Source organism: Bos grunniens, chromosome 24, assembly GCF_055505025.1.
Source record: "Bos grunniens cultivar Pamir isolate PY7600 chromosome 24, Bosgru_T2T1.0, whole genome shotgun sequence".
NCBI lineage: Eukaryota > Metazoa > Chordata > Mammalia > Artiodactyla > Bovidae > Bos > Bos grunniens.
Window position 1 is genome coordinate 8,841,081 of NC_141188.1, and position 25,799 is coordinate 8,866,879.

At 42.8% G+C, this 25,799-nt stretch overlaps 1 protein-coding gene across 8 annotated transcripts in view; it reads left to right on the forward strand.

Annotated features, from left to right (window-relative positions):
* Nucleotides 1-25,799, forward strand: part of RTTN (rotatin) — a 120,637-nt gene that overhangs the window by 87,653 nt on the left and 7,185 nt on the right. For 5 of the 8 annotated variants that reach the window (XM_086372188.1, XM_086372189.1, XM_086372191.1 and 2 more), the window contains 12 exons: nt 1,469-1,562; nt 3,905-4,097; nt 5,636-5,726; nt 8,855-9,008; nt 11,159-11,296; nt 11,608-11,825; nt 12,392-12,497; nt 13,458-13,555; nt 15,246-15,323; nt 18,613-18,739; nt 19,788-19,990; nt 24,105-24,372. In XM_086372188.1, the coding sequence (XP_086228314.1) occupies nt 1,469-1,562; nt 3,905-4,097; nt 5,636-5,726; nt 8,855-9,008; nt 11,159-11,296; nt 11,608-11,825; nt 12,392-12,497; nt 13,458-13,555; nt 15,246-15,323; nt 18,613-18,739; nt 19,788-19,990; nt 24,105-24,372 (1,768 nt within the window). Of the gene's footprint in view, nt 1-1,468; nt 1,634-3,904; nt 4,098-5,635; nt 5,727-8,854; nt 9,009-11,158; nt 11,297-11,607; nt 11,826-12,391; nt 12,498-13,457; nt 13,556-15,245; nt 15,324-18,612; nt 18,740-19,787; nt 19,991-24,104; nt 24,373-25,799 lie in introns of those variants that run through there. The other 3 variants (XR_015153399.1, XR_015153400.1, XR_015153401.1) reach the window with 3 other exon arrangements.

The following is a 25,799-nucleotide window of genomic DNA, read 5'->3' on the forward strand; positions in this document are numbered from 1 at the left end:
ATTTAATACATGCTTATTTATGAATGATTTATCTAGACTGAGATTTATCTAGCCTCCATCTGTAGACGACTTTATCCACTCAGCTTACAGCTTTTGGCTGCAGCTTTCTGTCGGTTAGTCGTTGCTGCTGTAATGTCATACTTCAAGTGGTGGGAGGTGATCGAGGTCAGAAGTTGAAAGAGGAATTTTAAAAACTATTAATTTCATGTGCCATTTTCTTCAAATTCTTGTTTTTTTTTTTGATATCAGAAACTTCAAATGAAAATCACCTTGGGTTTTGCTTTCATCCTGTCAAATCAAGTCTAAGGTACCCTACTTTAAGGATTAGGACAAATACGGAATCAATGTACAGATACCGTGAGCTGTACAGTGTCTGGGTTTGTGGTAGGTTGATTCCTAAGTTCTGTTGACAACTTATTTGCGTGCATGCATGGACCTGGAGATGACCCAGATATGGGAAGTTTATGCTGACTCAGAGAAAAGAAACTGATGGGAGAACACAGTAATTTTTACACAGGAGGTGCTTGACAGTTTGGGCTTTTTCAGCTTTATAATTTTTATAATCTGTAAACCTACATGTGAAATTCTGTTTGTTTTCTGCAGAATTTCTATCCTGTTTAGTGTTTCCAAAAAACATGATAGAAATTCTGGTGAAAATTTCTATCTAACACTGTAGAGTGTTTTCTGAAGTACAGTGTCAGTATAGTTCTTAATTTTTAAAAACAGTTCACTTGTGACAGGCGAAGAGATAGAGAAAAATCTTTTAATACTTCTGCTAATTCTTTTATAGGCACTATTTAAATTTGTGTGTGCCATTTGAAACTAAAAAGACTCTTTTATTATGAATTAAGAAGTGCAAAATACCTTAAAGACACAACAATTTATAGTTAAAGTAGTATGCATCTTAGCCTCTCAACATTTGAGCGTTAAGTGGGAATGGGCTTTGTGTGCATGTTCAGTCACTTCAGTCGTGTGTCCAACTCTTTGCAACCCCATATACTATAGCCCACCAGGCTCCTCTGTCCATGGGATTATCCAGGCAAGAGTACTGGAGTGGATCGCCATGCCTCTTCCGGGAATCTTCTCGACCCTGGGTTGAACCCACATCTCCTGAATCTCCTGTATTGCAGGCAGATTCTTTACTGCTGCGCCACTGGGGAAGCCTGGGAATGGGCTTTATCAGGACCTTAAAATCCTCTATGAGTTTCAAATCAAAACTTTGCTCCTTTAAGTTAACTGATTTACATAAACTATAACAGGTCTAAGAAGCAGAAAATGCCATTCCAAAAACTGTTATGACTCTCAAGACATGGAGTGTTTTTCAGTTATACTAACTAGTGTGCTTTTGTGATAAATCTTTTTGTGTGAGGATATCTTGTGTGTATGTTGCTGGTGTTTCATTTCCCAGTTGGTGATGTTAACCAGTGAGTGCTCCAAGTATAAAGTAATTGTCTTTGCTGATCCCTAGGTGGCAGCTTCTTCGGGCAGTGCTGAATTTCAGTCCCTTGTGCTCTCCATGGTGCCTCACCCTGAAGTCACACACGACCAGCTGGTGGCCCAAGGTATCCTTTTAGGAAGACATTCTACTTTCAGGAAGAAGAGTGAAAAGTTGGTCCAGACAGATATTTTGAAAGTAAATGTCTAGATAAAAGAACCAAATTAAATTGTAGAACAAGCCGTCCAGATAAGAACAAAATGAAATGTCACAGAACGTAATAGAATAAGTACATCAGAAATTAACAAACAAATACTCTTAACTAATAAATGGGAGTTTGGCCTTCAAGTAGTCTGATTGCCATATGGTTCCTTATTAGGTAATAATGGGTATTTGGTATTTGAATCAAGGAACTGATAGATGTTAATTAGCTTCATTTTTTTCTGTTCTTTTGGGAACACACCTCAGTTTGCCACTTGAAAAGTGAATCCACTTGAAAGTGATGAGAAGTGGGGTCATAAGGATTTTTCAAAGCCTATGCTTTCGTTTTAAAGCACACAAAATATTTTGAGTCCTTATTTTATAAGAAGGTTGTGATGAGTAGCCTAGGATTTATTTTTATTAATGACAATGTGTAAATTTTATTCTTTATTTTAGGGACTGTTGCCAGCTCTGTTTGCTTCACACTTTATATATTTGATAGATTACAGCTAGCTTTTGTTTCTTCTAAGGCAGTAGATAGACCTTTATTCAGTAGCTTTAAGTCCCTAATCTGTAATGAATATACTACCTAAAAAGAAGGTAATTTTAAACACAGAAATATGAGCATCTGCAGGGAAAATGCTGTCTAAAACTTCAGAAATATTTGTCTAAGACTTTACTCTGAATTTTCATTACAGTGTTTGTTCCAGAACTTCCTGAACAGTGTCCCAGTTTGGTTTTTAGTAATTCATGTTAACATATAAAAATGTTTAATTTTAGAAAGTACTCATTTGATCCTCTTAAGAACAAAAGAAGCAAACTCAGGTTGTTTTAGGTAGCTTAGAACACAGAGCATGAAATGAAATTTGATAACAAATCTCACAAACATTTATTTCTAAGAGTATGTTGAGTTACTGTTTTTTAAACAGCTTTTTTGAGATAATAATTCACATTCATACAGTTCACTCTTTATAAATGTACAATTCCTTCGTTTTAATGTACTCACACAGTTGTGCAAACATCACCACAGTCAATTGTAGAACACTTTTATCACCCAGAACAACCTTGCTCCTGCTAGCAGTCACTCCTGATTTCCCCTGCTCTCCCCATCCTGCCGCAATCACTAGTCTGCTTTCCCTCTTTATAGATTTGCCAGTTTGGGATGTTTCATATAAATGGAATCTTATTTATGGGTCAGGGTAAGGGTATCTCGGGAATTTTTTTTGTAGTTTTGTGTAAGTTTGGTTTATTCAAAATAGAATGTTTCCTTAAAATAGAAATAAAAAATAAAGGTCATGAGGGAGTCTTGAGGCAGATTAAACTGTCTTGTTAACAGTCCCTTGCCGAGTCTTCTAGGAAAGTTCCATACTCTTGTATCTTCAGTTCTAAAATCCAGAATTTCTGAAAGTGAAAAATTTTCTCAGAACTCAGGTGGCAGTAAGCCTTAGCTGTGCCTGAATACATTTGGCTACAAAATCTGACCAATTCTAGTTGGAAGTTGTACTTGCTGATATGTTTGTCCTACTTGTTTTGATTCTGTGTCTGCTGTACTGCAGCAAGATTTGTTTCCTTGTGGGGCGTTGCCCAAGATTCCACTGGGGGTGTTAATTAGTGTAGAGTGGTGGTTGTTGTTTAGTTGTTATGTCGTGTCTGACTCTTTTGAGACCCCATGAACCATTGCCCACCAGGCTCCTCTGCCCATGGAATTTCCCAGGCAGGAGTACTGGAGTGGGTTGCCGTTTCCTTCTCCAAGGGATATTCCTGACCCAGAGATTGAACCCATGTCTCCTGCATGGGCAGGTGGATCCTTTACCCCTGAGCATGAGGATACATGTACCTTATTACTTTTCTAAAATCTAAAAATATTTTGAGTGCAGAAACACTTCTGGCCCTTAGTTTAAAAGACAAGAATTGTGGTGCATCTGTTTGTTACCCAGTGTCTGAGTGCGTGAGACACAAAACCAGGCCCTGCCCTTTTCATCTTGGCCAGTACGTTGGCACCCAAGGAATCCCCCAGATAACATGCATGTACATGCATACGCGTACGTGCATGTGCACACACACACACACACACACACACTCTGGAGGAGCTGGGTGTCTGACACGCTGGCCTCATGGTTGAGGTGTGCCGAGCAGTTAGGGGAATTCCCCAGCTGTCTCTCTTTAGCACGTTTAGAAACTTTCATCTGATTATCAGAACTTGTGAATTTTGTATGTAACCACAAGCTAACAAAATGGTGATAATTTTCACACCTATCTCAATAATAGGTCAGCGTGAAGCTGCATCTCCACGGCTTCCTCCTGATTCACCCCTCTCTGCTCCTCTGCCCAGGCAGTGTGTGTTTGTCACCCCGCCCCTCCTCTCCGCGATGTGCAGCCTCCTAGACAGCCTCTTGGTGGCCACTCCAGGCGACACTGCCGGCGCTTTCCGACGAACCCGTCTCATTGAGCTTCTCTGTAGGTAAGAGATAAACACTCCCAGGGAAGCAGGGAGACTGAGGTTTTTCCTTTTGCCAGATTTGTCTGGACAGTTTTTATTTTCATCTGTTAAAGCATTTGCATTGCTTTGTTTCACTAACTGTTAAACTTCCCTTACCCCATCCTGATGTTTTAAAACTCAGAAGTTTGTCCTCTGCCCCACTAAAGGAATATGATACAAGGCTCCCTGATTGTTCAGAATGCAAGTGAAGGAGTTCTGGGGTTCATTTCCCTAGTGGTCATATCAGAATAACGTCATTGGGTTGAAAAGTCATTTTTAAAATCCATTTGGAATTGTTTAGTTATGGTTGAACATATAGGCTGAAAGTCTTAATAGAAAGTAGTCTGATAAAATTTAAGGAAATCATGATTTGGTTCTTTGATGTATCCAATATTAATTGGCATCTGACCGGACTTTTTCTGATTTTGTGATTGGCTGTATGGTATAGTTAAAAGGCCAAGGAAATTGGATTCAGTCCAACTTAGGTCCTGATTGTGGTTCATTCTCTCACTAGTGTTGCGGCCTTGGGAAAGACACTTTAATCTCTGATGCATCATTAATAACACTAGTTAATGGGATGACTGTTAGGATTAAAAAGAGGTGTTGTCTACGATACTCTCTTACCTTGAGTGAAGTGTTCCTTCCCTCCTGACATCCTGCTTATTCCAGCCACGTATACCCACCTCCTGTTCATTTGCATTTCTCTCTGTTTCTGCCCTTTGAACATCCACTCTCTGAATTGTCTTCCTTCTCTTTGCCAAAGCACAGCACTTTCTCTTTCTTTTTGGGATAAGAGCAGTCTCAAGAGAAAGAAGTCTGTGGTGCTTCACTTTCTCAGTGGTGTCCGTTTCTTTACCCTTTATAGTAGGCAGCAAGATGAGACTTTGGTCTGTTTACATCTCTTGTCCTACTAGACTTGGAAAACGAAACTGCTAGGTGATTGTCTTTCCTTCTTGAACGTTTCCTATCTCAAAAATGGTCAAAATGGAGTGTTAGGAATATTTTTGCTTCTGCAGAGTCTGTTAAGAGTCTGTCGTGACGTTGAGGGCACAGAGGTATTAAAGAATCTTATAGGAAAGGCTTATATTTCCATCCTTGTTATTTCTGACTTAAATTTTTTTGCTGTTTTTTTTTTTTCTTTTTTTTGGTTTTTACTTTCTAAATCAGAACTTACTTCCTCGGAAGTGTTTTTCCTATTTTAAATAGGGACATAAGCACCAAGCTCTTTCTCTTGTTTGTCTTTTCCTTTTGAAAGGACTTTATTATATTCTGCTTGTAATAGGTTTCATTATATATTTTCCTTAGAATTCTTGGTTTCTGACATTTAGTTGATGATATCTTTTCCCATGTTCTGAAATATTTTAGGGAAACTTTTTATAAACATTTATTTCCTTCATTTCATAAAAATCCCTTTTCTTGAGTTCTGTTCATGGTCATATCCAAACTGTAAATTCTGATTTGTTTGTCTTCAGTAACAAGCATCCCGATGGTCTGAAGGGTGCTTTTTTCTTCCTTCACAGCATCGCAGTTGCCACCCTCCTAGAGACAAGTGTCCAGGAGCTCCGGGCCTTGCTGCCTACGTCTCTTCCTGCTGAACACACTCAGGCTCAGGTGAGCGCCCACGTCTCCCTCTCACCTCGTCTGTGTGCTTTTCTGTAGCCTTCAGTGCCAAAAACAGAAGTTCTGGAGGACATACCACAGGAGAGGAGTGAAAGTCTCTTAGGGTATACATGGTATGATGAGGTTATTTGAAATAGGTTACTTAATATTTCAACCGGAGACATCTCTGAATGGTAGTAAAGAGCAGTGAAAGGTTTAAAGTCCTAGATTCTATGCCTGGTTCCATCATTAGCCAGCTGGACATATTTCATCAAGGATCTGGGTACCTTTGAGCACTGTGTTAGACAAAGGGGAATGTTCATTGTATAGCCCACCTTCCCCCTCTGTGATTTTAGGATATCTCTGTTATTTCTACCTAAATTAAAGTTGTAGAAATACTTAGTAAATTCTGTGTATTTTCAAAGCTCAGTTTAATAAGGAGAAATTTATGTTTGTTTCTTCACAGATATTTAGTGAAGTTGTTGCTAATAGAGATGATATCTTAAGATCAGATTTTTAAAAAGGGCCACAAGATTTGTTTGGGGTGAGAGATAATAAAGGTGGGCCAGACCAGTGTCTCTTGCTCTGTGATGTCTTCTTCAAGCTTTCTGCGTAAGGCAGACCACGTCCTACAAGGCTGGGTACCACTGTATATCATCTTCCAAACACTGGCCCAGTGCAGCACTTCCACTTGTGAGTGTGCTTGTTTGCGTATTGGCCATCACCTCCATTTTTCTTCCTGTCCATCCAGCATATCTTTATTGGGGGCCTACCGAGTAGCAGGATCTTCCCTAAATGAATACAGCAGAGAACCTTCCCCTCAAGTTGGGAGTATAGACAGTGATCAAATACGTATATGCCTGATGATGTCTTAGATAGACATCTAAGAAGAAAAACTAAAGGAGGGACAGGAAGTAGTGTCAGAGCTGGCAGGGCAGGGCTTTTCTGTGTCAGGTGCTCAGGGAGAGCTTTCAGACAGTGATGTGTGGCCTGAAGTGAGTGAGGAAGCCAGTCCATGGGGCCTCGCGGGGCCCCTGAGAGTTGCCCTATTCAGGAAACAGCACGGAGCGGCTGGAGCAGAGTCTGCAAGGGGGAGATGAGGCCAGAGCATCCAGGGCTCCGTGAAGGTGGAAGTGCCATTAGTGCCTGTTTTATAAAAGAAACGACGAGCCCAGAGATGGAGAGCTTGCCCAGGATGGCTCCCACAGTGGGAGGCAGGGCCAGGATTCCAGCCCGTGCAGGCTGCTTCTGGAATTCAGTCTTACTCTTGCACTATGTGGCCTGTGTAGACTGACTGCTTCTTCCCTTTTTGTCCTTAATAAGATGATTCATTCATTCCAGAAAACTCTGGAACATACAGCCCACTGTATTGTGCTGTAGGCACTAGTGATGCCTCTGTGAACAGAGCAGGCATGCCCCTGCCCACAGAGCCTGGATCCTCAGAACGGGAATAACAGTTACAGGTTTTATCAGGTGGAGATGAATATAAAGAATCAGTGAGGATGGGTGAGATCTCAGAAAAAGCCTCATCAAGGTGAGATGTGAGCAGAGCTGAGGAGACAGGCTGTGGTGGCGAGGCAGAGCGTGCAGCGGAGCTCTATGGGGGACAGAGACATGAGGTGCTGAAGCTGGGGGTCGCTTGGTTGGGCTTTTTTTTTTTTTAAAGAGTTTCAAACATAAGAAAAAAAGTTACTTTATGAACTATCCTACAGGTAGCTGATTGCATCTTCGATATTGTAGTTCACAGGAGAATCTGACAGCTCAGGTGTTCTGGCTCAGGCTTCCTGCAGGCTCTCCCCTCCCTTGGATTGTCTGTTCACGGTCACAGTACACACCCAGAGGGCAGATTCACTGTAACTGCTGTGGTGTGGCCTAGCAAGGGGTCAGGAAGTACTTCACAGCGACAAGGAAATTAAATTTCACAAACTGCTTGCATTTCACCCGACAGGAAAATTGTAGAGCCACCTGTACTTTTATGTAAAATGTGTCCACAGATTAGATAAAGGGAGTACCTTTCATCCAGAGAAGTAGGACAGAAGAACTCTTTGGAAGTAGTCTGACGCCATTCACCATAGAGGCACTTTATGGTGTTGTTTAGTCGCTGAGTTGTATCTGCATCTATTGCAAAGCTGTGGACTATCACCTGCCAGGCTCCTCTGTCCATGGGATTTTCCAGGCAAGAATACTGGAGTGGGTTGCCATTTCCTCCTCCAGGGGATCTTCCTGACCCAGGGAGCAAACCTGTGTCTCCTGCATTGACAGGTGGATTCTTTACTACTGAGTTACGAGGGAAGCCCTGTAGGTACTTACACCCCAACAAATGCCTGGCAGTCCCTGACTCTTACAGTAACCTTGGAGGAAAAACTGTGAGTGTGTGTGTGTGCACACATGTACAAAAAGAGAGGCATCGGAATGTGTCTGTGAAGTTCATTTCTATGGACTGTTGCATTGCCTGGGCATGGTGGAGAGAGAAGTCATCACAGTTTGTTCTTTCTTATTACATACCCAGAGAATTGTTTTTTTTTTTTCCAGTATTTTTGCCCATTAATACTTCTTATAGTATTAGTATCAAGCAACATTCCAAAGGTGGTTTTATTGGTAATTTTAGGGAGGATTTAATTGTTCTTTTAAAACTAAGAATAGTATTTTTATGCTGAAGGATAGTTGAGGGCAAAATCAGACATGTTTTCATTTTATTTGTAATGATCACTAGGCTGTTAGGCTGACTTCTCCTACCCCTCAATTGTATACCTTGAAGAATATGTTATAATCTTTCTTTACAGAATTGTAGAGCTTTGGATTGCTTTTTTTGCTTCTTCCAGAATTTTGACTCCACAGTTTAGCTATTTGAAAACCATAAAGACTTTCTAAACTCTGTAAATAGAATTCAGAATTTGGCTTTGAAAACGATGTTTTGTTTGGTATAATTATAGTTGACACTGTTAATGTGACCGTTAGTGACATGCTTATGAGAAAAATAATGCTTTGTCTGCTGTGCGTTTGTTTTAGGTCTTTCAAAATTATGATGAATATTTTATGACTTTTTATTAACTTGTATTATAAAGAAGTGATACTTCATCACTGAGATGGGCTTTTCGTATGATGTGCTCTGTTTTTACTGTATCTCCTCTCTCGGGCAGGTGTCCTTTCTCCTGGAATACTTGTCCTCCTTATCCCGGCTCCTGCAGTCATGTTTATTGGTGGATCCCGACCTTGTGATTCAGGATGAGCTTCTGAAACCTCTTATCCCAAACATCATCCGAGTTCTCACCCTATGCACCAAAGATATATTAGGTGAGCTTTATTTATTTATTTTTAAATTAATTATTTTAATTGGAGGCTAATTACTTTATAATATTGTAGTGGTTTTTGCCATACATTGACATGAATCAACCATGGGTGTATATGTGTTCCCTATCCTGAACCCCCCTCCCACCTCCCTCCACAGTGAGCTTTATTTTTAATTTTTTTTTTTTTTTTTGGTTTAGAAGGACAGTAAATAATACTGAGGAAAAAGTCTTAACTTTGCACCAAGTATTCAGATCAAGGTCACATTTTGGGTTGTTCTTTGCTAGTGTTTTTGGAAGACTTTTCATAAAGTGTCTTACAGGTTGGATATTTTAAGTGGCTCCAGGAGACCGTTTGAGGCAAGTACGTAGTATAGTGAAGGGCCGTTCCCCTGTGCTGTCATTTTAAATGAGGGTAAAGTTCTTTATGTAATGTTATAAAGTACAGTGAGTGTTAGGTGTTAATTATTCTTATAAGCTATGGCTAAATAACAAGTATAAGCAAGTCCAGAATATAATATCAGAAATCTCCAAAGGTCTGCAATTCTTAAAAAATATGCTCTAATGAAATGCTGAATATAGAGCTTAGTAGTGGGGAAAACTAAAGCAACGTAACTTCTTTATCAAAATTAAAATATGATAGTTGTCTGAAAGAGTTTATAATGAAGTAATCATTCGTTTGGTAATTCTCTTTGCCCATTAGCTCATTCTTGTTTAGTCCTTTGCATTTATCGCTTTGCAGGTTTTGGGTCTGGTAGGTGAAGTGGTTCACAATGCCCAGCAAAGGCAGTCTGCAGAGTCTCATCAGCATTGCGTCACCCAGTGCTAGGGGAGCAGTAGTTCAGTTCAGTTCAGTCGCTCAGTCGTGTCTGACTCTTTGCAACACCATGAATCGCAGCACACCAGGCCTCCCTGTCCATCACCAACTCCCGGAGTTCACCCAGACTCACGTCCATCGAGTCAGTGATGCCATCCAGCCATCTCATCCTCTGTCGTCCCCTTCTCCTCCTGCCCCCAATCCCTCCCAGCATCAGAGTCTTTTCCAATGAGTCAACTCTTCGCATGAGGTGGCCAAAGTACTAGAGTTTCAGCTTTAGCATCATTCCTTCCAAAGAAATCCCAGGGCTGATCTCCTTCAGAATGGACTGGTTGGATCTCCTTGCAGTCCAAGGGACTCTCAAGAGTCTTCTCCAACACCACAGTTCAAAAACATCAATTCTTCGGCGCTCAGCCTTCTTCACAGTCCAACTCTCACATCCATACATGACCACTGGAAAAACCATAGCCCTGACTAGATGGACCTTTGTTGGCAAAGTAATGTCTCTGCTTTTGAATATGCTATCTAGGTTGGTCATAACTTTCCTTCCAAGGAGTAAGCGTCTTTTAATTTCATGGCTGCAGTCACCATCTGCAGTGATTTTGGAGCCCCAAAAAATAAAGTCTGCCACTCTTTCCACTGTTTCCCCATCTGTTTCCCATGAAGTGGTGGGACCGGATGCCATGATCTTCATTTTCTGAATGTTGAGCTTTAAGCCAACTTTTTCACCCTCCACTTTCACTTTCATCAAGAGGCTTTTGAGTTCCTCTTCACTTTCTGCCATAAGGGTGGTGTCATCTGCATATCTGAGGTTATTGATATTTCTCCCGGCAGTCTTGATTCCAGCTTGTGTTTCTTCCAGTCCAGCGTTTCTCATGATGTACTCTGCATATAAGTTAAATAAACAGGGTGACAATATACAGCCTTGACGTACTCCTTTTCCTATTTGGAACCAGTCTGTTGTTCCATGTCCAGTTCTAACTGTTGCTTCCTGACCTGCATACAGATTTCTCAAGAGGCAGATCAGGTGGTCTGGTATTCCCATCTCTTTCAGAATTTTCCACAGTTTATTGTGATCCACACAGTCAAAGGCTTTGGCATAGTCAATAAAGCAGAAATAGTTACTTACATGCAAGTTTGACAAGTGGCAGTGACGTCCAATGAGCTAGCGAGGTTATACCATGCGTTCTCTATGGAGAATAGGGTGAGACCCACCCCAGGGAGCAAGAGGTGATTTTTACGTTGTGTAGTAAAGTGTCTTGGTGAGGTTTATTTTTCAAAAGGTTCTTTTTCTTCTTTGTGTTAATAAGTCGAAACATTTTGATTGATGTTTTTTACAGATGTAGAGTTAAGGTCAGCTTTTTATCAGACATGGACTCATCTGTTCAACCTTCTGGCCGCACTGCTGAGGCGAGCTGGCCCTGCCTCTTTCCCATATGTTACCCTGGGTCTGGCCCGGTCTTGGGCAGCGGTGATCGGTAAGGAGATGGTCTTGCTGGGCTCAGGGTGTTTTTGCTTATAAAATTAAGATAATCCCTTATTTACACACACTCACATTCTTATAAACAGGAACCTATGTGAAAAGAACAAAATGAAAATGAAATCAATTTCTTGATCAATAGGTTGTCTTGGTACTATTTAATTTACCTTTAAACACTGCAGTTATTGTTGTGCTAATAAAGTTCATTAGGATTAAAAAACCTATAAACTTTGTTACTCAAATAAATTTGACTGACTTCTTTAATTTTGAAGATGTTTCCAGTCGTTTACACATGAAACTGTCTTTCAGATACATTCTGCAGGTGTGCGCGTTTGTCTACCACAAGCCCTGCTCTGTACACCGCCAGCCTGCAGTTCCTTTCTGTTCTCTTGACCGAAGAAGCAAAAAGGCGTCTCCAGGATGAGGAGAAAAGAAGCTTATGCCACAGTCCAACAGTGGCTTCACTTCTTGACAAAACCCGGGAAAGTCAGAACTCACTAGAACGACTTACTGAAGTCATCCTTCAGGTTAATGTTTCTTGATTTTTTAAAATTTGGTTTAGTTTTTAAATAATTGACTTTCAGTCTTGGTCTTGTAAGAATTTTATTCAGTCATTCGAATTAAAAAACAATGCTTATTACGACCATTTAAATAATGGAAGAAAGGAATTTGATAATCATTCTCCAATTCTTCTGTTTTCTAAGAGGCCTTTTAAATAAATTACGTGTGTGTGTGTGTGTGTGTGTGTGTGTGTGTGTGTGTATGTATATATATATATATATATATATATATATTCCCCTGTGAATTGGATTAAGTGCTTAAACTTGCTGTATGTTAATATTCAACATAGCTTTTTTCTTTAGAGGTTAGTCTTTGAGAATGATTTTCGGTCTTCTCTGTGTTATAAATGTCTTATTCAGTCTCATCCACACAGAACATTCTCAAATCTTAATGATTTATCAAATTCTAGTGGATTTCATGAGGCAGTTGAAAACTAGTGATAGCTCTTAAGTAGAACGCATCTTTTCATTCACAAGTGTTTTGCTCCAGCCTAAGTTTTTCTCGAAGGCAGTTTGATTTGCATTCTTTGCAGTGCTATGAGGGGAAAACCTCCAAAGATGTCCTGAAGAGGGTCGCTGCGAACGCACTGATGTCGCTTCTGGCCGTCAGCAGAAGAGCACAGAGACATGCGCTGAAGGGTGAGCCACCTGACACCTCAGCTGTTTTTAATTTGTATATTTTACTGCCTGTTTATTTTAGGTGTAAAGAACTTAAAATCTTAGTGTCACTAAAAAGAATAATTTTCCCCCCCTATACAGAAACATAGTAAACATGCTTTGCTTTTTAAAAAAATTTCTGTGCATTCCATAGTTTTATTTGCAAAGCAGAAATAGGGACACCAATGTAGAGAACAAACGTGTGGATACCAAGGGAGGGCGGAGGGTGGGAAGAACTAGGAGACGGGACTGACACATGTACACCACCGTGTACAGACAGACAGCTAGGGAGGACCGGCTGCACGGCACAGGAAGTGCCCCTCAGCCCTCTGTGGCGGCCTAAATGGGGAGGAAGTCCAGACACGCATTTCTTTTAAAATAAGATTACACATGTGGACTACTGTTTGTGTGATGAGTCTTTCTCTAGAGAATCTATTAAATCTTAGAGAAGTTTTTTAATGTAACGTATCACTCAGTTTCATGATAATCACATGTTAACCACCAGCACATATTGCACACACAAAGAAAACATGTAGTTTCGATAGGAATAACAACCGTATTAGATGAGCCTATATTTTCATATCAATTTCCCCCTGAAGTGTTGTAATTTCTCATCCAGATTCAGGGAACACAGGTGTTTGACATGAAAGAGAATATCAAGTCCACTAATTTCAGTTGTAACTTTGCTACTGAAACTCCACATGCCTCCAACATAGATGAGATGTGCAAAGAGTAGTAATAAGTTAAAAACAAGCGGGTTTTAGCATTGTAGTTCTCTTGTGTTTTTATCCTCTTGTTCATTAATGTCTCACTGAAAATGTGAAAATAGAATTGGTCAGAAACAGAAAATATCACTTTTTTGAGAAATTTGATTGTTGTATATAGTTTTAACTTATTTGGAAATAAAGTATCTTTCTGACTATTTTGGACATTGTCTTCCAGCCCATCTTGTAGACAGCTGCGTGGAGCAGATGAAGCACATTCATGCACAGCTGAACCTGGGTTCTCTGAAGCCGGGGAGGGCAGCGCTGAGGAAAAAGGTCACTGAGTTCTCAGTCTCTGGGAGGCAGGGGTGACCATTTCTCGAGTCCTTGTGCTCATAAATGACACCCGTGTTTGGTTGAAGTGAGTGTTTTAGAGGAAAGGTACAGCCATATAAATTAATGGGATTTCTACATTAGAAGGTTTACGTTGGGATTTATTTGTGTGTGTGTGTGTGTGTGTCACCTTATTTCTCACTTGAAGATCTTTAAGTGAGATTTATATAATATGTTGTTGTTTTAAGCCTTTTGGGATGTGTAAGATAAATTTTTATTCTACAGAAAGAATATCTTTCATAGGTTCACTAGAAATAGAATAACTTACTAAGTGTTTTCTATATGGCAGGCACTGTTCTGAACACTTCATGTTTATTATCCACTGTTCACTCATGACAATAATCATAGAACCAGTAATGGGTAAAGCCACTGTTTGCCCTGTGTCTGTGCAGTTGCAGAACTGGTATTCCTAGTATTAGTTCATTTCCTTTGGTGACTCTCAGTGTCTCTTTTTAGCACTGAGTCTGCTGGACTCATGACAAGCTGCATGTTCACTGTCAACTTGATGTAACATAGGTTTTTAAGAAAACTGTATTTTATATTGCAATAACTTTGGTTTATAATATTATATCAGTTTCATCTGTACTACATGATATCTGTTTCTGTGTATACTATACCTACTCATCACCAAAAATTTAGTTTCCATCCATCACCAAACAGCTGACTCCCTCTACCACTTTTGCCCTCCCCCTCATCCCTTCCTTCCTGGTCACCACTCCTCTGGTCTCTGTGTCTATGTGGTTTTTTGTTTTTTGGGTCTAGTTTGGTTTGTTCATTTATTTTGTTTTTTTGTTTTTTTAAATATTCCACATATGAGTATAATCATGTAGCACTTGTCTTTCTCTGTCTGACTTATTTAACTTAGCATAATACCCTCAAAATTCATCCCTGTTGTTGCAGATTGCAAGATTTTTTTTGTGGCTGGCTAATATTCCATTGTATATATACACCACATTTTTTTAATCCATCATCTGTCAATAGTCCTTTAGATTATTTCCATATCTCAACTATTGAAAATAACAGTTTTTATATAATAGCAGTGGTTAATAATAATAATTATGGTTAAAAAGATCTGCCACAAAAGCTTATTGAGGAAATGAAGATGTGTGTATTTATAAACATATCTACATATCTAAGACCATTATTACAGCGTCTGTGTAATGACTTGTTTCTACTGCACCTAATAAGAAACCGAGAAAAAGCCTTATTTAATCATTTTATCGGTCTAGGTGCTTATATGTTTGTCAGTTTCTTTTCTTGTCTCTTTTCCTTTTTCCTCTTGTGCAAAGGGCCTTTGCCTCATCATTGAGAAGGTCAGCCAACACCTTATACGATTGAAAACCAGCCAGTATGTGCTTTACTTTGTTGAGATGAAGTATGGAGCTTATCATATATCTCAGTCCCTCTGTGCCTGATAGAACAGAAATAGCTTTTTTGTGGTGGGTGTGCTTCTCGAGACGTGATCATCTTTCAGAGATCGTTAGCCTGTCAGTCCCCTCCAAGCCGTGGTGGTCGGGCCACAGAAAGAGCATAGCTGTGGTGTCCGGTGACCCAAGGGAGAAGGAACTATTGTATGCAAAAGTGGAATATGCCATTGTTGTTCACATCTTTCAACTGCTTTTTGTTTAAACAGGAGGATGGTTTTATTAAAGAATTAAGCATTGCCATGCAGCTCCTAAGAAACTGTCTTTATCAGAATGAAGAATGTAAAGTAAGTAGAGCTACTTCTCAGTTTTGAAAGCAGTGCTGTTATGGAACAGTTTAAATTTCATATGAGATAATTAGGGCAACTGGAAAGCTCTTTGAAGTTTCCTTAGATGCATGGTTGATTGGTTCATAAGCTCAGCGTTGATTTCAGAAAAGAATGCACCTAATCTTACTGTTGTTTGTCAGCCCAGATGACATTTCTTGTTCGTGTGAGCATTTTAACTGCATTCCTGAAACTTTGACTTCAGGCAGCTAAAGCAAACTTGAGTCTCTTTTTTCCTACTGTTAGCCATTTCATTTTTTTTTTTTTAATTTAATTTTAACTAAGATGGCGTGAATGGCTGTGTATGTCTTCTAGGCAGGACTTTTTTCTGCCTAGGCAGTTGTCAGACACTTCTCCACGGGGAGGTGTCCTACGCACAGGAAAGAAGATGAGGGTGTCTCCTGCTTCAGAGGAGAGATGGTATTGCTGTGTTGGTGTCAGGCAGGGTCTTCAGCCCCAGCTCTGCCGCTCGCGGGACCCCTGGCACAGCTCCTCTGTCGGGACCCTTGAGATGTTTTGCTCTGTCTGTGAGCATTGGTGCTGTCATTTCACACAGCCATCGGGGCTCTTACACAGAACACAGTGTCTGGAACACTTTGATTTGCTTTGTCAGTGATGGGACACTTCTGAAGCACTAACCTCCACACAGAATCACTGTGGAAAATGAGTAAGTCAAAGATAACTTAAGCAAGCTTTCTTTTAAAAAAAAATTTTCCTACCACTTTTTAAACTTTTTATTTTGTATTGGGGCATACCTGATTCACAGTGTTGTGATAATTTCAGATGAACAGCGAAGGGACTCAGCCATATGTATATCTGTATCCAATTCTCCCCCAAACTCCCCTCCCATCCAGGCTGCCATATCACATTGAGCAGAGTTCCATGTGCTATTCAGTATTACCTCTTTCATTATTTTACTTGTGATAAAACTGGAAAAAGTATACTATGTCTTAGAAAATGAACATTTGGAGCACATATTCCTTAAGCCATATAAAATAATTTACTCAGGACACATGCCTAACAGTTTACATTTCAAAACAATTCCATGAGAATTAAGTATTGATATGTTTCATTAGTAATGTCACTTACTACATTTACTGGTGTCCTTGCAGCTGGATGCAGTTCGTGTTCATCCATGACACGTCACTCAGGCAGTACTCTGGCACACTTCCCGGGTAGCATCTGCCTGTAGAGTCACGAGATGCTGGCCTGGGTACTGGGTATAAATGTAGTGCTCACATTTGTAACACATTAGCCAGCTATGAAAGTGTAATCTCTGAACAGGTCAAAGCACGTGTGCATTTCCAAGTTGCTTAATAACAAATAAGTCTAAAGAAGAATATTCAGATGACTCGAGGATAAATGTAGTTCTGTGGGACAGAAAGCCTTAATTTCTTTTCCTGTTCCAACTTACCTGAGGGGTGTCACACACTCCCAGTACTGAGTGTTGGTCACTCTTGTGGTGACTCAGCAAGTCCTCCACGCCCATGCCACCCTGATGTCGGTAAACGTGTGACAACGAGGAGCTTTCACGCTGGGACGAGCCCAGGGCTGGGGAGGGTGACGGACTGAGGGTTAGAGGTGGGGGACGGTGCAGGTCAGGCAAGAGGTGACGAGGAGAACGGGGAAGGAGGGGCGGACTTGATGAAGACATGTGGAACAACTTCCAGGCTCAAGTGTAACGTAGGCGTGAGTCACTGAGCAGAATGTAGCCGTGAGTGATGCTCACGTGGGGTCTGCCCGTCTGTGGGACATCGGGGTGGAGAACGGCCAGCAGTCAGTGGATCACGTGGGCCTGGGGCTCTGAGGAGCAGCACAGACTGGGGGGTCTTAGGAGTTAGCGCTGGATAGAGGTGTTTGTAGCCATGACTGTTGTTGAAATTTCCCAGTAGAGTACGTAGTGAAAGCCTAGGTCATATCCTCGGAAAATTCAGCAATTTAAAAATGAGACTGTGTAAGGAGTGCTAGAGAGTTTGGAGGTAATAAAGGATAGAAGGGCTGCATGCTGCCACAGTGCCTGAGGGTTTCACAGCTACAAAGGTAGGAACAATTTTACCAGCGTCATCAGTTCAGAAAAGAAATTGAAGATTAAATAATGGTTGGGAAATGACAGCAAGAGCTCGCTTATGAAAAGCATCATTTATAATTGAGAATATGTAGCTGTAAAGGAAGCTAGCCTATATGTTGACTTTTCTAACAGGTAGTGCTTAAGTATAGACAGAAGTGAGCAAATCGAGGACGAGTTATTAAAGAGAGGAAGAAACGACCTCCTAGATGGACTCAGAGCCCTGAGGAGGCAGCGGGCTCTTTCCAGGACACAGATGGACGGATCAGTGCTGCCAGAAGAGGGACTCCGGGTCCTCCCTGCCAGGCGGGAAGGAGGGATGGGAGGAGACCCACATGAGCCATGTGGAGTCGAGGAGGAGCTCATCCCTGCCTGGCTCTGTCTTCTCCGCAAGACAGTGAACGTGGTCGTCCACTGTGGTTGTGGGGCTGCCCTCCAGGCCTGTGGAGAGTGGGGAGCAAGGGGAACAGCGTTGGGAACAACTCGCCTCTCTCTTCCTCCGTGAAGTTGTGAGGGCATTGAACGAACGCCCACGTGTGTGTGCATGCATGGGTCTACAAACTGCTTAGTCAGTCTGTTCATGAAGAAATTGCTGCATTTGCTGCCAATAGTTATATTTTATCCATAATACTGTCCCAGTGATCTTCATAATAAAAACTGAGTTCCTTAAAAATTATTCAGATAGCATAATATTTTGACTGGATTTTGCCATATTCAGCTCATTTAAAAGCAGTGATCTTCTGATCTATCTGGTCACACACATTAGGTATGTATGTGCACACAGGAGAAGAGCAGGCAGGGAGGACTCAGAGTTGATCAGCATGTTTCCTTAACCAGAGAATCCCTTTTCTTAACTGTGTCACAGCATTTGCACGGGCTCATTCAGTGCTGTAGGATATTACTGTGTTGCTTAATGTACGTGTTCAGAAGCTGTTTTTCTACATTTCTTACCTGAGTTGCATATCCTGGTCACCCAGTGTTGGAGGGAATTCCTGAGACTGGGGGGCTCATGGTCAGGGCAGTCCTGGTTGCAGGGTGCTGAACCTGTCCACGGGATTCTGTTCTGCAATCAGAACAAAATGAATTTTGTTTTTGTCTCCTGTGTTGTTGCAGATTTTCTGGCTTTGATTTTTGTTTGTCTTTTCATTATTCCGACTAACTCCGCCTGCCTCTCTTCCCGCACAGGGGGCGGCTCTGGACGCTCACCTGGCCCCCGTCCTGCACGCTCTCTGGCCTTGGCTCTTGATGGATGACTCACTGATGCAGGTTGCGCTGCAACTGCTTTGTGTCTACACCGCAAATTTCCCAAATGGTAAACTGAGCCCAATGCTGCCTTTCAGTAATATACTAAAGTACTAGTGTTGTTAAGGTAGAAAAATGAATATACATTTTGCAGTGTTTCTTCCACTTATTTTGAGAGTGTGTTGGTTAGAGGTATGCTTTCCTGTAGGGATTATAAGAGTGAATGGTTTGATGAGATAGAAGAATCATCAGACAGCTCAGGGCACAGAGGGAGAAACTGTCCTGATGATACCGCAGGAGAACACTGGATTTAATAGAATTGGGAGAGGGAAAAGTGTGATGGAAGACCTTAAAAACCAGGTATAGGTTAAGCTGTTATAGATTCTAGAGCAGGAGACTGGTGTGATGACAGGTGGTCCTGGCGTCGGGTGGCTTGGTGACAGTTGATGTCACTGGGGTGCCTCTTTTTCTAATGCCTCTGACAGGCGTTTTATTGAGCGCCTCCCATGGGCCCTGTTGTTAGTGGCCGACAGCTGAGAGTGAGAAAGGCAGGCAGGCGACGACTTGGGAAGGGAGGAGAAGCTGTGAAAAACACTCTCTGAGCAAAAGAAAAGTGGGGGCCTGTGGGCAGTATGCATTTCCCATGTAAACTTAGGGGCACAGAGTTGAGGTTTAACCAGCAAGTCTAGCAACATTCAGCAGCTCAGCAGTTGGCTTTTCCAAATATCAAAAGACAGAAAGGACCAGAACTGGGGACAGTACACAGCCCGTCTCATCACTGCTGTGCTGAGGGTGGCTTACTCCTCAGAGTCTGACCTCGGCCTCCGCTCTGGAGCCTCCCGTCCTGGTGGCGTTTGTCCTCCCCCTGCCCCCGCCCCAGATTATCGTATTCCTTGATTTTTTCCTTCTGTAAAATGGAGGCAGGAGCCACAGTGCTTTCAGTGCTGTATTGAGATCGCCAGCCCCTCAGTCCATTAGGTCACCAGCACCAGCCTTTAGGGCAATTGCAGTTGACAGGTTAATGACCGAGTCCTTCCACAGACGGATGAGCTCACCACTCAGGTGGTTGAACCAAAGTGTGAAGCTGAGCCACCTTGTGACGGCTGCTGTTTTTGAAGGTTGCAGTTCCCTCTGTTGGTCAAGTTATGGACAGCATCCTGTTCAAGCTGCACACCGAGGGGCCCCCGGCAGCACCCTGATGCTGTGTATCCTGAAGATGGCTTCCCAGGTGCCTCCAGAGAACATGGCTGTTCAGCAGGCAGTGTTCATGATTCTTTCAAACCTGGCCTTGTCTCATGACTGTAAAGGGGTAATTCAGAAAGTGAGTATTACACTTGCCTTCCTATCATAAAAAAGAGACTCCGTAAAATACCTTTCCAACCCAGGACATGTGTGAAAAGTCTAGAATTCAGTTTTTAGGGAAACTTATGGAGAAGGTGATGGCACCCCACTCCAGTACTCTTGCCTGGAAAATCCCATGGATGGAGGAGCCCGGTAGGCTGCAGTCCATGGGGTCGCTCAGAGTTGGACACGACTGAGTGACTTCACTTTCACTTTTCACCTTCATGTATTGGAGAAGGAAATGGCAACCCACTCCAGTATTCTTGCCTGGAGAATCCCAGGGACAGGGGAGCCTGGTGGGCTGCTGTCTGTGGGGTCACACAGAGCGGACACGACTGAAGTGACTTAGCAGCAGCAACAGCAGCAGCATTATGATTTCAAACATTTTATTTTAAAGGATTGTAAAGAGATTAGAAGGGTTCACTTTGTTTAAAGCCTGTTGATACATGAAAAGTGACGGAAACTAGAATATGACTGTATTGTTTCCTTTTAATTTATCTGCTTAGCTTTTGGATTGTATTTTCTTTCTCTCAAAAATGATAGTTTTAGAAAGACAGCTGTCTTACGTCTGTCAGAGAGCATAAGAGTAATATGTTCTGTGCTTAGTCGCTCTGTCGTGTCTGACTCTTTGTGTTCCCTTGGATTGTAGCCCACCAGGCTCCTCTGTCAATGGGGATTCTCCAGGCAGGAATACTGGAGTGTGTTGCCATGCCCTCATTCAGGGGATCTTCCCAAACCAGGGATCGAACCTGGGTCTCCCGCATTTCAGGCAGATTCTTTACTGTCTGAGCCACAAGGGAATTCCAAAAGTAATATATTGGTCTTTAAACAGACCAAATTGAGAAGTAACAATTTCAGTTCAGTTGACATTGTCAAATGATTTTTGAAATTGCAGCCCTTTTTCCCCAGGTTAGACCTAACTTCTTTAGACACAGGTGGTTTTTCAGTCTTCTGGGACTCCTGTGCCAAAATTTGAATTCTTATCACTGGTTTTAACTTAGGGCACTTATTTAAAGGAGGCTGACTGGTTTAAACAAAATCTGCTACACATGTTCAGTTAGACTGTATTTAGATGTATATAAACAGAATCCCTAGTTTTGAAGATCCCTAAAATCTGATTATGAACAGGTTATTGTTACTTAATAGTACACAGGCATTTGAGTGTTTCTGTTTCATTTACATGAAGGCCAAGATAAATTGAAAAAGTTGACAGCTCTCATAAGAATTGAGCCCCCTTTTCCTCTATTGTATCATCACCCCAACCACCCCCCTCAAAAAAAAAAAAAATACACTTTGAGTACAATCTCTAAATAAAGAGCCTTACTAAAGAAAGATCTTTTCTCAGTGATATGTTGTGCTAACTCAGCATTGGTTCATGAGTCTCGTTGATCATTTTCAATTTTGCAGTCCAGCTGACATCATCGTGGTATCTTGAAATCAGCCATGGTGGGAACGTTCACTCCATGCAAATCGAGGACCTCCTGCTTCAGCCTTAGCTGTTTATTTCCTAGCACATGGCTGGATATCTGGTTGTGTGTATGTATGTGTGTATGACTCTCCTGGACTGAATTTTTGTGGTTGCCGTCCTTGCACATGTGTGAAAGCGCAGCCTGGGGGTGAGGGGACAGTGCTTTCTGCCACTTCCTTACGGAGAGCATGTTGGTAGGAAGTGAAGTAGGAATTTCCAAGTGGAACATAAGCGCTACTCTTGGATCTGACGTGTGACTGACTGGTGCTTATTTTCAGTTCCATCACTCAAAAAATATTTAGGTTAAACAAAATGCTTTCTAAAGTATTTCAACTCCCAATCTCTGATCTGGCTGCTAAACTTCAGCATATTCTGATATCAGTGCGATCAGGCTCCACTCCAGGTAGGGGCCAGTGAGGTTGTTTTCCCCCTGCTGCTCTGTCATGACGAGCCCTAGACACTTGCAGTTACACCTCCCCTAACTCTTGTTTTGGAGAAGGCGATGACACCCCACTCCAGTACTCTTGCCTGGAAAATCCCATGGACAGAGGAGCCTGGTAGACTGCAGTCCATGGAGTCGCTAAGAGTCAGACACAACTGAGAGACTTCACTTTCACTTTTCACTTTCATGCATTGGAGAAGGAAATGGCAACCCACTCCAGTGTTCTTGCCTGGAGAATCCCAGGGACGGGGGAGCCTGGTGGGCTGCCGTCTGTGGGGTCGCACAGAGTCAGACACGACTGAAGTGACTTAGCAGCAGCAGCAGCAGCAGCAGCAGTAACTTGTTTAGTTACCAGAAAATGTCACGAATGCTGTTATACAATTAAGATTCTAAAATATCCGTCTACCATGGCATATTTCTTTGCATCCTAATCAGTGTGGGAAGTCATCTGAAAAGGTCTTTGTGTGTGTGTGTGCATGCTCAGTCTCTGAGTCGTGTCTAACTCTTTGCGACTCCATGGACTGTAGCCCTCCGGACTCCTCTGTCCATGGGATTCTCCAGGCAAGAATACTAGCATGGGTTGCCATTTCCAACTCCAGGGGATCTTCCTGACCCAGGGATTGAACCTGCATCTCTAGTGTCTCCTGCATTGGCCAGCGAGTTCTTCACAAGTCTTTAGGCTCAGCAGAAAGGGGGAATACCCAGAGCCTATTTGCGATTTAAGACTCTGCTGTGTATTTTATCACCGTTGTCAGCTCCAGGTCTCCAAGGTCACGGCAGAACCTGGCTGAGTGGGAAAGGCAAGGGGTGAATCTAACCAGCCCTCGTTTGGGTGAGAGGGGAGCAGACGTGAGTGATGGCTGCAGGACAGCACGGGGTGTATGTAGTTTGACCGTTTCCTTGGTGCTTGGGTAGCGTGGCTAAGGCTCCTGTAGCTTGTTTTGTTCTCATAGTCAGAGTCCTTTTACATAAAAGTGCTAAATTTATTTTATAGATTCAAGCCAAAATCTTGATGTAGGTATAGAGAAGGCAATGGCACCCCACTCCAGTGCTCTTGCTTGGAGGATCCCATGGACAGGGGAGCCTGGTAGGCTGCAGTCTATGGGGTCGAGGAGAGTTGGATATGACTGAGCGACTTCACTTTCACCTTTCACTGTCATGCATTGGACATGGAAATGGCAACCCACTCCAGTGTTCTTGCCTGGAGAATCCCAGGGATGGCGGAGCCTGGTGGGCTGCCGTCTATGGGGTTGCACAGAGTCGGACACGACTGAAGCGACTTAACAGCAGCAGCAGGTGTAGAGGAACCCAAAAAATAAGCCCGAGTAGATTGTTAAACAGGAAGAGACGTGGGTGTCCTGGAGAGTTGGGGAAGTTAATGTTCCTATTTCTGTACCCTGATCAAAACGCTCGTCTGACTGGTTCCCATGCTGGCCCAGGCTGCTTCCTGATGACACCTTTGTGCTTTCTTTCCTGTTGCATATAGATTATTCTAGGCAGTAAGTCACTGTCTTTCACATAGTCCGGGGTTTGGTGTGGTTTATGGAAGGGGTTTTATTTGGAGGTTGAAATGACTCTTACAGTTAAGTACTGGAGCTGTCTTTGCTCTAAGTTTACAAGAATGACATGTAGCCATGAGAAATCTTCAGTGATGATAAAGCGGCTGGGTAAAGTGGGTATAATATATACCCACAGATTAAAAAAAAAAACCACTTGTAGCTATAAAGATTCAAATATCCTTGGTAGTACCACAGTTATTAACTGGTGTCCAAGACTGACTGGGGTTTTGTTTCTTTCTCCTCCCTGTAGGATAGCTCTCAATGAGTAGCAAAATTGCCAGAAGGCAGACAGGAAGAGAAAAACCCAAGATGCCCGAAACAGTCCCCAAACTGAATGATCAATCCTAAATAACTGAGTTGACTGGTTGCTTTATCCATTGTCAGGGATTGATTAGTAGGAATTAAAATTTGAGCACTATTTTGTTCTCCTTTACTTTTTCACTTCTACTTGGAAACAGTGTCGATGGAATATTGGGAAGGTATTGGGAGGAAGGAGAAATTAAAGTTTCTTTAATTTAAAGGAAAACAGGAGCAGAATGCTGGCTAATTGATCTCTGTGGGACTAAGAAAGTAATTCTGAAAGACTCGGAGAAAGTAAAGTAACGTTCTCCACATTTATCCACAGAGTAACTTCCTGCAGAACTTTCTGTCTCTGACGTTGCCGAAAGGGGGAAACAAACATCTGAGTAACCTGAGCGTGCTCTGGCTGAAGCTGCTACTGAACATGTCCTTCGAAGAAGACGGGCAGCAGGTGATCCTGCGGCTGGACGGCTGTCTAGACCTGCTCACAGAGATGAGCAGGTTCAAGCACAAGAGCAGCCTCTCCATCCCCCTTCTTATTTTCCATAACATCTGTTTCAGTCCTGCCAACAAGCCCAAGATCCTGGCTAACGGTGAGTCTTCTCCTCGTGCACCGCACGAATCCACTGATACACGTGCTTATCCACACAGCGTTCCGTTCAGGTTAAAACAGAGTAGTTTTATAAACAGTCCGCCTGGTGGTCATTCAGCACCAGCCATGTTCAAGGCTCTGCTGGAGGCGGAGGCTATGGGAACGGATCGGGCATGACTCTCGCCCGGCGTTCACGGGTCACCGCACGAGGGCCACACTGGGCGCAGGAGGCAGCTCCTGGGAGAGTTTGGGCCCCTCCTTCCCCCCCCGTCCAGCCTCCCGGTCCTCTGACTCTTGTGCCTTTAGGCAGGCACAGCCCCGCCCTTGGAGCCTTTCCAGATGGCCTGTCCGCGTGGTTGGTGCTCCCCATGCCCGTCTCCTGCCTCCCCCACCCTCTTTCTCTCTACCTCCTTTCCCTGTTTTATTTTCCTCTGGAGAGTCACCACCAGCTGATACGCTGTGTGTTCAGTGTACATCCGTGCATTCCTCCTGTGCCCGAACTAGAGCAGAAGGTCTCACGAGTCAGGCGGTTTCTGTCTCTTTCGCTGTGTGTACCCGGGGCAGCTCTGATCGTGCCCGTCACGAGTGGGCCCCCGGGGGGCACGTGAGATGAAGAGAGTGACCAGGCCGCAGAGTTGAGGACCCACGAGCACATGGTGACAGGAGCCCCACAGCGACCTCACTCTGCCCTCAGGACAGGGAGGCAAGGATCAGTGAGGACTCAGAAATTCTGAAACAGAAATGGAGTGCTCTGTTTCTGCAGCCATACGCTGTTCCTGTGAGGAGTATGTGATTTCAGGTTTTATAAGGGGATGTGTTATCCCGAGAAAAAAAAAATAGAGGGGAGGTGGACTCTAGACCACATGTATCCGATGCTGGATGCCACACCCTCGGGTGCTGCTTCTCTGGGTCCAGTTTCTTCATCTGCAAAAGAACCCTTTCTTTCTGACTTTGGTAGAAATCAGTTTTAACACATAAAGTGTCCAGCCCTGTCTATGGAATGTGATAGGTGCTCCAGATGTATTAATTCTCTTTTCATGTCTTCCACTTAATCTTTTCTTAGAAGTGTTTTTCTACGAAACGTGGTATTTCCCAAGTAGAAAACTGATTACATTATTGTGTATAGTCATGATTCTATTTTTCTGATGATAATTATTGAATTGTTAGAAATTCAGGGAAAGATTCTAGAAGCTCGGCCAGCCTTTAACTCACCTGAATTAACTGTCACCTGCTTCCCGGAGAGGGATCGACGGGAGTGTCGGTGGCTTTGTTTCCCGGTCTCTCCCTCCCTCACTGTGCCCCCCTGTCCTCACGTTGCTGAGATGACGGTGGCAGTAGGACCCTGCCTCATGGGACGTGAGAGCCTCTGGGAGGTGCCTGCCCCGCTCTGCGGTCGCCTGGTAGCATCACCTTTTTCAGAATACGTTT